Source organism: Triturus cristatus, chromosome 10, assembly GCF_964204655.1.
Source record: "Triturus cristatus chromosome 10, aTriCri1.1, whole genome shotgun sequence".
Lineage (NCBI taxonomy): Eukaryota > Metazoa > Chordata > Amphibia > Caudata > Salamandridae > Triturus > Triturus cristatus.
Window position 1 is genome coordinate 782,205,068 of NC_140593.1, and position 14,072 is coordinate 782,219,139.

The 14,072-nt window shown below is 43.9% G+C and overlaps 1 protein-coding gene across 2 annotated transcripts in view; it reads right to left on the minus strand.

The window, feature by feature from the left end:
- The window catches only part of USP7 (ubiquitin specific peptidase 7), a 1,511,465-nt gene that overhangs the window by 857,608 nt on the left and 639,785 nt on the right, over window positions 1-14,072 (minus strand). For both annotated transcript variants that reach the window (XM_085628311.1, XM_085628312.1), the window contains exon 13: window positions 8,257-8,413. In XM_085628311.1, coding sequence (XP_085484437.1) covers window positions 8,257-8,413 — 157 coding nt within the window. The remainder of the gene's footprint in view (window positions 1-8,256; window positions 8,414-14,072) is intronic.

A 14,072-nucleotide genomic window follows, 5' to 3' on the forward strand; every position in this document is an offset into this window, starting at 1 on the left:
CACCTCAACATCCTCCGGCCTGTGATGCAGAGACAAGGCCCACCATTGGTAACTTCCTCTGTGCAACACACTGTAGTGGTGGCGCATGGTATGCAATGCAGACTGCCCTACGTTGGTGTGCAGGAGCGCCTCTACCATTCACTGCACCAAGGGGCACCAGGCGGTCTTCTCACACAGGTCAGCTATGTGCATCAATGGACCTGGCAGACTTCACCACCAGGTAAGGGCAATCGCTGATGCCTCAATGTCTACCGCCAAGGCCCAGCAACTCCACAGCACTTCCGCATCCCACTTCTGGTCCCAGACGCAGATCCAGCGAGGCCTCCAGGCCCCAAGGACCATCCGCGCTTTCAAGGTTTTGGATGTCATGGTGTTGCAAGGAGTGCGCAATGATAAGTGATGCATTACTGGTTTTCCCCAGCGATGAGTCTCTTCATGATTGAACCCTGAATTTCCTATTCCCCTGGGACTATGGCTGGCCATCCTGGCTGTTGGGGGGCTTGTTGATCTGTGCTGCACTTGGCCCTAGCTGATCGATTCTGCATCCCATTGGTTTTGTTTCCTATCTTTCATTGGAAGTGTACTTATAGGCTATTTTTGCCTCTAGAGGCAAAAAAAGTCACGCTGGGCTGACGAACGTGGCTTTTTTTGCCGCTAATGGGCCTTTCCTCTAACGTAAGGCTTCGTATCACCTTCACGCTAGTGTTAACAGCAGTATTCACCGCGGCTACCTGAAACTATAGCCATGTGACGACGTATTGTGTATATACATCAATAACAGGGCATTAGTTCTTGGTGATAGGCCGGGTTAAGAAAACTGCCGCTAACTAGCATTAGTTAGCAGAAGTCTTTGTACATATACCCCATAGTCTGTAGGGCAGAACATGTGGAGGCTGAGACGGTACTCACCATCTCCCTGCCACGGACTGGTGCTAGGGGTAACAGCCATGAACAGAGAAGAATGTAACAAGCTAAGAACCTTCTTAGGGACAGAATATGGACAGGATGGAGACAGAAGAGACCAAAACCTTGCCAGGAAAGCCTGGATCAGGTACGCCCCGAGTGGGGTCAGCATTGAGGTCGGGAAAGCCAGGTGCAGGTCAGGCAGTACAAAGCATAGCACCAGAATAAATATGAGCAAACTGTCTGTGTCCAATCACAAAAAGGCCCAGACCAAACATGAGAGGTTGGAGAAGAGGGAGGACCCAGAACTAAGGGGGCCTCCTCTACGATCAAGAACAGTAACAGAAAAAAAACTATCAATGGCACTGATGTGAGGGGCCAAACGACGGTGACTCCAGCAATGAGGAGTAAGCCTCGAAATTACCTGAGGAGCAGCATGCAGATTTTGACACTGTACCCTTTACATCCTATGCAGCTCATTGCAGGCACACCTGGTGACTAACACACCCTGTAAAGGGCAAAGACTATAATCAATCAGGATCTGAAGTTGTCCAACATTCAAACCCCACAGAGTGAGAAAAGGCTGGGGTGAAGTGGCCGAAAAGGGATGCCTGGCTACCAGAAACAGAATTACAGAACTGCAAAAAATATTTTCAAATACAGCAGAATTTAAGAGAATATAGGTTAAGCTTCAAATGGCAATGGAGGGTGGAAGGTTAAGGTCACCAAAGTCACAATTAAGGGTGGCATCCATAGGAGGCGGAATGACTTGCCAGAGCAGACAAGAGGCATGGACCAACATTGCGGGTGCAGCAGGCCAGTTGCAGAATTTCCACATCCAGTCTGGCACCTGGGAAAGATTCATTAAGCACTGAATTTTCAGGTAGAAATATCCATAAGAAAATCAAAAAAGTCAGTTATGATTTATGCTATTTTAAAGTGAGCAATTTAATGCTTGATTTTATATATATATAAAAGATCATATATATATAAAAAAAAACATTCATATATCTGCGTCAAAAGGTCCTAAGGGAAATTGCATTGGGAAAACGCATTTTGGGACCCCCCTTTTTTCTCGGCCCCCGCTTGACGAATCACCACAAAACTTTCAGGATAGGAGCGGAGCCGGCCAAAAGGTTGGAAAATTTCATGAAGATTCGTCAACCGGCACCAGACTTATTGGGAACAGAATGTTGCGGATTGCCATTGGAAAATAGGTCCTAACTACAACTACCTACTGGCGACTATATATATATAAAATCAATTTTACAATCCAGAATTTGTAGCCTCCATTCTATAAGAAATATCAACTTTTAAATCAACATGTTTTGTATTTAAGCCTGTATGTGGAAATGTGGATTACTGACATTCACTTAATCAGTTGCTTTTTCCAATTTTATAATACATGTGTTAAAAAGATGATTCTTCAAAAGTTGAATAATAAATAAATAACTCTTTATTGGCAGCACATTCAATATGCATCCAACTGCTCCAGATACCAGGTTCTTTATGCTCTCAACAGTTGTCCTACAATACAGCTCTCCCCCTAGAATGTGGAACCCCAATGAAAACATAATATGGTCGCATGCAGTGGCATGCGACACTGAACCTGAATTAAAGATACATGCACCTAACTCTTGATGTATGTAACATATCTCCCTTATTTAACAAAAAAAACACAGAACAAGAAAGAAAGCATAATAACACACCAATTAGCAATTACATAACATTTGCATATCTTTTGGGAACTTTAAATTCTCGTCTACAGTCTTTGACTCTGTGAGCACTAGAATCACCCTTATTGTGATCATCACTCTTGTTACGTGAAACATCTTTTGTGGCATCAATATTAGTACATTTTGCCAACTTACCCACATTCCAGATTTTGCCATCTTGTGTCTCAACACTATTTTCAAAAACCCTTTTTACTTGAATAGGATCACCAAACTTATTATCACCTTTACAAATTAACCCATGCTTTAATATTCTTACCCAATCTCCTTCTTGAAGCTCATGGTGCCGTGCCTTGCCTTCCATTTATCATCATACCTCCTTTTAGTTTTCAACTGTTTAGCTTCCACACGTTTAGCAACCTCTTCCAAATTCTCCTTATCAGAATCAAAATAATGAGACTTTTCCTTTAACCACCAAGGTAACACCAAAGAGGCCGGATCCCTTCGTTTAAAAAGTTTAAATGGACTAACTTCAGTTGTAGTATGTGGTGTAATCCTATAAGTCCATAACCGTTCTCTTAAGGCACTTATCCAATCTGCTCCAAACTTTACCACTTCAGTGACAAACCCCTTCAAAACTAGATTAAATCGTTCTACTTGTCCATTCTCATGTGGTTCGTATAAAGAAGTAAATCTATGAGTAATATTGCATTTTTTTAAGAACTCACCCATTTCTCCCGAGGTTAACTTAACCCCATTATCAGTGACCAAACATGAAGGGCAACCTTCTCTGGCAAAAACATCCTTGAAAAACCCAATGACCGCACTAGTGGTAGCCTTCGGGACAAATTTCACTTCAGGCCACTTTGAATGATAATAGACTATCACTAAAGCGTAACGTGAAGTTTCTGGAAGAAAATGGAAAGGACCCGAAATATCAAAAGCTATTTTTTTTCCAAGGTTCAGACGGCCATTTGACCATTTTAAGTGGTGGAGTATGAACCTTAAGCATTCTTTCACTAGATACGCACTCCGGACACTCCCTGACTACTCTATCGATAAATCTATCAATGCCTGGCCACCAGAAATACAATCTAATTAAACGCTTCATTGATTAAATGCCCGGCTGAGTCTTGTGGGCAATTTCCAGTATCACTTCATACATACCTTCTGGTGGAATACACTTTCCTGACTTAAAGATAAAATCACCATCTAGCTCCAATTCTTCCATTACTCTGAAAAACGGTAAAACTTCTGGACTTATTCTATCCTTTCTAGGCCAGCCATGTTTGATATAGTCTTTTAACAATAACCACTTAGCATCCTTCTGCACACAATCCTTCCAATGGATTTCAGATATGTCCTGAAATTTTCCTTGAAGTACATCTTCAATAGTCATCACAACATCAACCTCAAACACAGAGTTGATTCCACCTTGTTTGCACGGTAGACGTGACAAACAGTCTGCAGTGACATTCTTCTTACCAGGAACATATCCCGTAATGAAATTATATTCCTGCAATTTCGACATTAACCTGACAATTCTGGCCGTGGAATTCCAACCTCCACCAACCGATAAAATGTTTACTAACTGTTTGTGATCCGTTCTTAAAGTAAATTTAAAACCCCACACATATAACCTGAAATGCTCAATGGCCCACACGCAAGCTAACAACTCCCTCTCAATGATGGAATATTTGCGTTCACATTCATTGAGAGTCCTTGAGGCAAAGGCTACATTCCCTTCCTCATTCTTCTCCTTTTGTGACAACACTGCACCCAAACCATATAAGCTTGCATCAACAGTGATGACACATTCCCTGTTAATACGAAATGGTTTAAGTGTGGGTGCATTGACAATATCATGTTTGATCTCTTCAAAAGACCGTTGTTCTGAATCACACCAAACATACTTAACTCCTTGTCTCAGAAGTTTCCTCAAAGGCTCCATCTTGGTGGCAAAATTCACAACAAATTTACTGTAATACTCACACATTCCAGCAAATGAGTGTAATTGATCCCTATTTTCTGGAGAAGGGGCTTTGGAAATAGCTTCTACATTAGATTTTTTGGGAACAACACCCTCACCTAAAAGTGTATGCCCTAAATATTCTACAGACTCTCTGAATAGCTTGCATTTGTGTGCTTTAAGAGTCAAGCCATTTTGCTCCAGTCTTTTGCAAACTTCTTGTAAATGTATTTGATGCTCATGTGTATCTTTTGAGAAAACCAAAATATCATCTTGGAAGCATTTAACGTATGAATCAGTATCTTTGAAAATCTGGAACATAATCCTTTGGAATACAGAAGCTGCGGACGCCAATCCAAAAGGCATGCGAGTGTACTGAAACAAACCTTGTGGAGTGATGAACGCATTGTATTTCCTAGAGTCTTTAGTCAGTTCTATCTGATGATATGCCGATCTGAGGTCTAAGGTAGAAAATATCTTTGCACCATGCAAGAATGATACAAGTTCATTAATGTTTGGCAAAGGGTGGCAATCAACGATGATATTAGCATTTAGCGCTCTTAAATCCACACACAAACTTTGTCAGGTTTACACACCAAAACTATGGGAGAAACCCATTCCGATGACTATGGGTTCAATGATGCCCTCTTTAAGTAATTCATCTAACATCTCCTTGAGTTCATCCCTGATGTTGATGGGAACATTTCTAAGTTTCTGTATGACAGGAATGGGATTACTCTTAAGTACAATTCTATGTGAAAAATCTTTGAGCTTACCCAACTTATCAAAGACTTTTCCAAAATTTCTAATAAAGTTTCCCTGAATGGTCCTTATCTATTGTATTTGTTTCTTCCACCTGACACTTCTTAACTGCCGATACTGTATTCATTAGATGATCCTCACATAAGGACACTGGTTCTATGGATCTGGAATTTAGTATGATACCTAATTTCCATTGATCCAACCATCTCAACACATTCACCCCTTTTTGGGAAATATATAATTTGACATTTGCCATTCTTTGTTTGAAATGTAAACAAACTGAAAAAAAACCAATCATGTCAATCCTTGTCCCACAAAAACTCTCAGCAACTATGTCAGGTTCTTCCAACTTGTCTAACGGAATAGCATTTGCCAAAACTGAAATGTAGTATTCATAAGATATAATGGTCCAAGGGGAACCTGAATCTACCATAAGAAATGGATCAACCCCACAAACTTGGAAAACACATTTAGGAGACTTGATATGTTTTGGAATATGATCGCCCGCTACAGAAACAACAAAACCATGCTCTTTGTCTGTATTAACAAAGGTATTGTCTTCCTCTGAAATTGATGATATAGATCCCTGCTTTTGGAATTGTGCACGTCTGTCTCTACATATATTGCTGAAATGTCCAATCCTATTACAGATTTTACATTCTCTCTTCACGGCTGGACATCCTGGAAATGAGGCATAGTGATTTTTGTTCCCGCATCTGAAACACATTCCTTGGTTGTTAGTTCCTTCAAAATATTTTTGGTAGTGTTGCTTTGATCTATTAAAGTTTTGCTTCCCAACGTTTTGTGTTGCGTTTTGTTTTGTTGTAAATTTATGACCAACTGCACATATTTCCTCATCCGTTATTTTTTTTTCAGTATTCTTTTTTATAGTGTCCATCCATAGATCCGACTGTTCTTGCGCTTTAGCTGTGGCAATAGTCTCGTTTAAATTTGGATCACCCATCACCCATTATTTATCCTGAATTTTTTTACATTTAACATGAACTATGATCTGATCACGTATCATTTCGTCAGACATGCTTCCGAAATTGCAGTGCATGCTCAAAGACCTTTATGATGTCAGAAAATCGTCAAATGATTCCTCCTCTTTTTGTTTCCTGGTGTAAAATGTAAAACTATATAGGGCTATGCTAATGTTTGGTTTGAATCTTTTTTCTAGTCTTGCCAAAGCTTCTGTGTAAACGTTCATTGACTCACCACTTGCATTTTGAATACTAATCTGAGGAAGTGACCTGAAAATGACTTGACATTCTGAGCCTAAACAATGTAATAATATACTCTTTTTCCTTTCTGAACCCATCCTTTCACCATCAATCGCCTTCATGAAATTTAAAAATTCCTCTTTCCATCTCGGCCATGGCATGGGTGGATCTCCTTTGACTTGTAAAAATTTTGCAGGAGGATCAAATTGCATTTTTTTTAATGTTGCCAGTGAAATCTTAATTTTCCAAAAATGTATTTTTTTTATTATTGTCTAAATTGGAAAATGTTCATTTTTAGTATATTCGGGTAAAAAAAAAAATTCTCTTAACTTTGTATTGTATATACTGATGTATATTTCTACTTTTGCCTTCTCATTATATGTCCTTTAAAATTGATTTTCCATTACTACATATATTATTACTCCAAAATTAACAATTATCCTTTAGTAAATTGCACGTTTGGTGAATCTTTCTCTTGTTTCCCCCTTTTTTTTTTTATTATTCACAAAAATAGTAAAGTATTTAATTCACACGCTTTAAGCACCTAACGCAATGCGCTGGCGTTGGTTTGTTGACTTGGAAATGAATTTTTTAACGTGCGTGTGATCTGCGCATCTACGTGTTGATTGTTGTGGCCGTTGCTTGGTAACCACCCTCTGACTTACGTGCGTGTGATCCCACGTATTCGTCACTCCATGCGTGACAAGCGAAGAAAAATGGAAGGTTGAGGGAGCTGCTGAGTAAGTTTAAATAATGCAAATGAGGTTATTGACTTAATGTTGCGCCGAACTTCTCACCCAGGCTGTCGCTTTCGTTGGTCGAATACAAGTAATCACACCACTTTAAAATCACGGGCCACGATGAGTTTGGTATACGATGAGCCCAACTTTGTAACTCCGCAACTCTCTCTCCTTCTTTCCAAATTGAAACGCCACGAATATCCAAATAAATATAAAAACCAATTCTCTGTGCTCCGCTGTGCGGTATCGCAAAGCTCACAAAACTTCAGATAATACGCTGTGTTCTCGGTCTCCGTATTTCTCCTCCGGAACAAAAACGCATAAAACCCACAATGACTGCTGATCAAACGCAGGTGTCACAACTTCTCCACAGCAGCCACCAATACTATTAATGTACATAAATCCACAAAATTCTTCCTCAGTGAATTTGAGATCGCCGAAAGTTGTTCTACCACTGAATTACTTTGTGCTGCCCAGTGGTTTCCCGTCGTCGCCAATGTTAAAAAGATGATTCTTCAAAAGTTGAATAATAAATAACTCTTTATTGGCAGCACATTCAATATGCATCCAACTGCTCCAGATACCAGGTTCTTTATGCTCAACAGTTGTCCTACAATACAGCTCTCCCCCTAGAATGTGGAACCCCAATGAAAACATAATATGGTCGCATGCAGTGGCATGCGACACTGAACCTGAATTAAAGATACATGCACCTAACTCAATGTATGTAACATGATACTGCATATTACATACTTTACTCTCCATTAGCAGCCATTGTCAATGTTGCGCCCATAGGCCTCCTACAGATATCTGTCGATCGGTCCCAAGAGGTCTTACCTGGAATAGCAGTATTTAGAGGCTGCTGAACGTAGGATCTACAACATTGAAAGCTAATCATGAGCATATTCTGGGAAATATATTTTCACAATATTTAACTAAGAGCATTAATTAATAAACAAGTAAATCAGTGAGTGCAAAAGTCTTACTTTGCCATCCCCCTTGGGATTTAGGTAAACAACGTAGTGCCCTCCATGGTTATCACCACTATGTACTAGAACTGCATGAAGAATGTAGTTTGCAGGATCCTTGGCGTCTTGCTTTTGCAGGAACTCATCAAGGGGCAACTGCTCAGGAAACTCAAACCTAAAAAAGCATGTTTTCAACGAGTTACTTCTTTCACTTAAAAGACCAGTTATTTAAAGTTGTAATAGTGAGCTTTCAAAAGATTAACAGAAAACTAATAAGTGTAGAGTTATTTTTAGGTGGTTTTTGAGAACAAGTTACTTACCTCCAGTAATGTATTTTCTGGTAGAGACTGTCTAGCCACAGATTCCTTAACTTAGAATTTATCCCCAGGTGTCAGACTGGATCCTAACTTTCTCAAACAGTACCTCTGCGCGCCGTTAGATGGCAGTTTTCAGTCTTGCATCAGCTGCGCGGAACTGATGTGTCAGGTGCCTATCTAGGTGCCACCTAAGCACACCAACAGTTTATTTTCACTATCTTTCCACACCAGAAGCATTGTGCTAAAAAAAATGCTTATATACTGGTGTGCACCACAACGGGCCTCATAAGGGTGAACCTACGTAGGTATTTGTTCACTTAGTGGAAGGACGGGAGGGTTGGTAAGTAATATGAGGCTAGATAGGAGTCTATCAGAGAAGGCATTACGAAAGATAAGTAGCTTTTTCATCTGATGGGGACTTCTAGCCGCAGATTCATTACCATAGAATAGATAACCAAGCAACATTTTCCCGGAGCAGGTCTGCAAACAGATTAGGCCAAGAATTCCTTGTAGTAACAAACAAGCAAAATGCCAATCACAACGAGCCTGATAAACAAGTTGTTTACCTTCGGTAAGTATATATCTGTAAGAAACATTAGTTAATTATACATTTATTACCTTGGAATTACCCCCAGGTATCAGACTGGATCCGGAAAGCTTTTTCGTCAGCAGAACCTCTGCGCATCGGAAGATGGCGTCGGTCGGCTTAGCATCCATCGTCGACGTCGTGGTCACTGGAATGACATAGCGGTAGCTACTTGGACGCTGCCCTCGCGCGCTGACCTCAGTTCTGTTCACGACTTTCCACGCCAGAAACGCTGAGCCATACAAGACAATGACCACTGGTGCACAAAACTAGGGCCCTGAAAGGACATCCTGAACCCTAGAAATCAGTACGCAGAACGGGGAGGATGGGTGGGGCGGTAAAGAACCTATAACCAACTAATGTTTCTCACACATATATCATTACCGAAGGTAAGTAATTTGTTCATCTGAAAGAAACACGTTAGCTATAAATCCCTTACCTTAGAATAGATACCCCAGCAATACCGACCCCGGCGGTGGGTCTGTGAACCAAGTTCACACCATAAAGTCCTGGAGAACAGAACAGCCAAAGAAGCAGTCTCTCCGTACTTGGCTCTCCAGACAGTAGTGTTTCGTAAACATGTGCAGTGATGCCCACGTACCTGACTGACAGAGGTCATGTAGAGGCAGTAGTGGCTGCCGTCGCCCTGGTGGAATGGGTGCATAGCCACACTGGAGTCTCCTTTTTAGCCAGAGAATAGCATGCTTTTATACACAAAACGACCCATCGAGAAATGGTTTGCTTGTGTATGACCTGACCCTTCATGGCACCCACGTAGCCAACAAAGAATTGGCCATCCACCCGGAGCTGTTTTGTGCGATCCCAGATAGACAGAGCATGTTTTGGGTCCAGACGGGGAAGCCTCTCCATCTTTCAAAGGATGCGGAGGCAGAAAGAAGGTGGGCAAAGTGATAGTCTGCCCGATGTGAAAGGCAGTGACAACCTTGGGCAGGAAGGACGGATGAGTCCTAAGGACAACTTTGTCTGCCGTACAGAGACAAAAGGAGGCTTAGAAGAAAGCGCCTGGACCTCACTCACTCGTCTGGCAGAGGTGATGCCCATCAGGAACGTAGTTTTGAGAGACAAGAGCCTTAAAGGACAGAGGTGAAGAGGCTCAAAGCGAGCGCACATTAAATGAGTTAAAACTAGGTTCAAGTCCCACTGAGGCATAAGGAAGGGAATAAGAGGAACGAGAGGAGTGATGCCTTTCAAGAAGCGACATACAACCGGGGACTTGAAAAAAGAAAGCTGATCTGGAAGCCGAAGGAAGGGAGAGATGGCCAAAAGTGGCGGAGGTGGGGGTGTTGTTTTTTGAGGGACAATTGCAGACCTTTGAAGCGCTTGTCGATGACTTCGAACTTCCCAGTGTACAGTTCCTACTGTATAGACAGCTTCCAGCAGACTGCCACAAGCAGTTGCGAGCGATTGACACGGAACCCCGCACACATCCGGTAATCCATGCGATCCTGCAGATGGGGCCAGGGCGCCACTTAGTCACCTGGATCTATAAAGCCATACGGACTCTAAAACAACCCACACTTGCACCCCTCAGAGAACACTGGGAAACAGACTTTCGCAGACCACTACATGACAGGGAATGGACCAGGGCCCTTGAGCATACCAAGATGATATCTCGCAATTACTGCTTTAAGAATATACAATTGCACATCCTGCATAGGGCTTACCTCACTCCCGAAAAATTACAGAAGTATTTCCCTGACAGCTCGTTTGCTTGCCCCAGGTGACTGGAGCCCACTGCCCATGTTCTGGGATTGTCCAACGCTTTACAGTTACTGGCACGCGATCCACACCGCCCTTCGCACGGTCACAGGGCTACAGGACCTATATACATGGGAGGCTAGCGCCCTGGGCATCCACAAGCGACACAAGCACATGATAAAAGAGGCGGTTTGCTTCCTTGGTGCTCCTCCTGGCCAAACGGTGAATCACTATGCATTGGAAGATACCGGAGGGGACTCCCCTAGCGGCATGGGTGGGCGCAGTCAAAAAGTGGGGTAAGGCAGAGGAAGAGCTACTCCGGGCGGGGGAAGTCCAGGGACTTCGCAAACACCCGATTTCCCTGCCCTGGGCCATGCTACTGCATTCCTTCGCGCAGGAAACTACAACGGTGGCGGGACCGCGAACGATTGTTTCCCCCGGGCCCCCATGGCCCATGAGTCCACCCAGGGAGATGTACACGGGGTCCAGATGCCCGACGGGTCGTAATTGCAGACTGCAACTGTTCCTTCACCACGCCCTCGCATGGGCAGTGATCAGTGCTCCCGCCTCCATCTTCCCCCCTCGCCCCCGCGTAACCCCAGCAACATACCTTGCAATGGTATAGCTCTCAAGCGTAAGATTAGTAGTGCTCATCCTCTGTGACATAGTGCACCCCCAGTTTTATATATCCCCAGTTTGTTTATGGTTAACATGTGGCTGAAATCCCATAGCCCCTATGATAAAATACAAGGGGGAAGACACACCCCACAGCCCCAGCAAGGCGCAGCGACCACCATGCAAGCTGGTTGGGTATACTTCGGCACAGGCCTCGGGGGACTGCTGTCAGCTCAAAGACTGAGTGGGGGACTACATACCCTAGGCTTACATGCTCAGACGTCCACATAAGGCGCGAGTGAGCGCTCTTGCTTGTATGTCTATATCAATTGCATTACCAGATGTGTTGTTGTATGTACTATTATATAAATACCAATAAAAAAGGTTTATTAAATTTTTTTTTTTTAAAAGATGGCCAAAAGATGGCCTTTGATAGTGCCCAGAGCAGAGCCCAGCTAGGCTAGGAAAAGAACAAACAAGAGAACCATAGAAAGAGGGGCAGAAATGGGATCCACAGCCTTTGCTGTGCACAATGCTACAAACTTTAAAACTGGCAGGCGTATACCGTCTTAGTGGAGGGACGCCTGGCTGCCAAGATTATATCACAGACCTCAGGAGGCAGGTAGAAAGTCATAAACTGCCACCGCTCAATCTCCATGCAAGGAGGTGTAGGCTGGACAGGTTCATGTGGAGGACCGTCCCCTACTGCTGCAATAGAGTATCCTCCAGAAGAGGAAGTCTGATTGGAGGATCGATGGCCATGTTGAGCAGCTCTGGATACAAGACTTCATGCCCAAACCGGGGCCACAAGAATGACTTGGGCCCGGTCGGGCCTGATCTTCAGCACTCCAGGCAGCAGTGGTATAGGTGGAAAGGCGTACAACAGACCACAACTCCACTCGAACGAAAAGCGTTGCCTAGCGAGTACCACTTTGGAAATTCCAACATGCAGAATTGCTGACGTGCATTCTCTTCAGTGGCGAATAGATCTAACCAAGGCTCTCCTCACTGTTGAAAGAGGCCCTGCACCACCTCCAAGTGAAGACGCCATTCGTGATCCATCATGCACCTGCAGCAGAGTTTGTCTGACCTGGCGTTCAAAGAACCAGCCAGGTGTTGAACCACCAGTGATATGCCCTGATGATCCAGCCATGTTCAGAGGAGGAGGGCCTCTTGACATAGGGTCCACGACCACACCCCGTTTGTTGCAGTATCAAATGGCGGTGGAGTTGTCCGTGAACACCTGCACTACTCGTCCCCGGACAAAGGGAAGGAATGCTTTCAGTGCAAGACAAATCATCCAGAGCTCCAGAAGGTTGATGTGGAGGCCGGACTCAGCCGGAGACCAGAAGCCTCTGATCTCTGCCTCTCCCATGTAGCCGCCCAATCCCAGAAGGGATGCATTCGTCACCACAGTGTGGTCTGGTTGGGGAAAGGAGAGGAATCTGCCATTGATCCAATCCTGGTTCGTAGGCCATCACTGAAGTTGTCGTGCAGTGCCCTCCGAGATCTGGATGCAATCGGACAGATTGCCCTGATGCTCCGCTCACTGGAACTTCAGGTCCCACTGCAGAGCCTACATATGCCACCTGCCATGAGGCCCAGCAGCCTCAGTCATTCTGACCAAAACCTGGGATAGAGGCTGAAAGAGTGGAATCATAGCCTGAATATCCCGGACTCGCTGTTGGGTAGAATAGACCCTAAACCGCGTAGTATCCAGAACCACTCCTATGAAGAGGCGCTTCTGAGAGGGAATCAGGTGTGACTTTGACACATTGAACGAGAACCCCAGAGAATGCAGGAGGTCGGCCGTAGTCTGAATGTGGGAGATGACTGCCTGGGGCGAGCCCACCTTCAACAGCCAGTCGTAGAGATAGGAGAAGACTTCGAAACAAGTGGAACAACCCATATTTCTTCCATCTTCCGTTTTGCCCTGACGAAGGTCTATCATAAGAACGAAACGCGTTGGCTGAGGCTTTTCTACATCATTTGTTGGATTATGAAATAAAGAATCATTTTTCACAAAGGAACTGTCCAATCATTAAAACTGAAAAATCTGGAAGTGCACCGCTCCACTTGTTTCTAAGTCTTGTACATCTGCCCAGCAGTTTGCATCTCTCAACGGCAGCTGCAGGAGCCGATTGTGCACACAAACTTGTATCAAATTGTTATAAACAAAGGGAACACAGCTAATAGGTGCGGCTACTGGAGTCAGCCGTTGGTGCTTTGCTATTGCCGAGATAGGGGAAGACAAACCCCTGATCAGCGCAAATGAGCCGCGACCACCGCCATCACTTTTGTGAACACCCGCGGGGCGCTGGTAAGGCCAAAGGGTAGCAGTGAACTGAAAATGCTCGTGGCCTACTGTGAACAGTAGGTAACATCGATGGGCCAGCAGGATGGGGATGAGAAATTAAGAGTCCTACAAGTCAAAAGCTACAATTCAGTCTTCTGGGTTGATGGCAGACCAGACCTGTGCAAGCGTCAACATCTTTAACTTCTCCTTCCGGAGTACGCGGTTGACCTACTTCTGGGACAGGAACGCGCTCAATGGATCCCTTGGCCAAGAGCCGTAACTTCCTGCTGGAGGAGGGCCA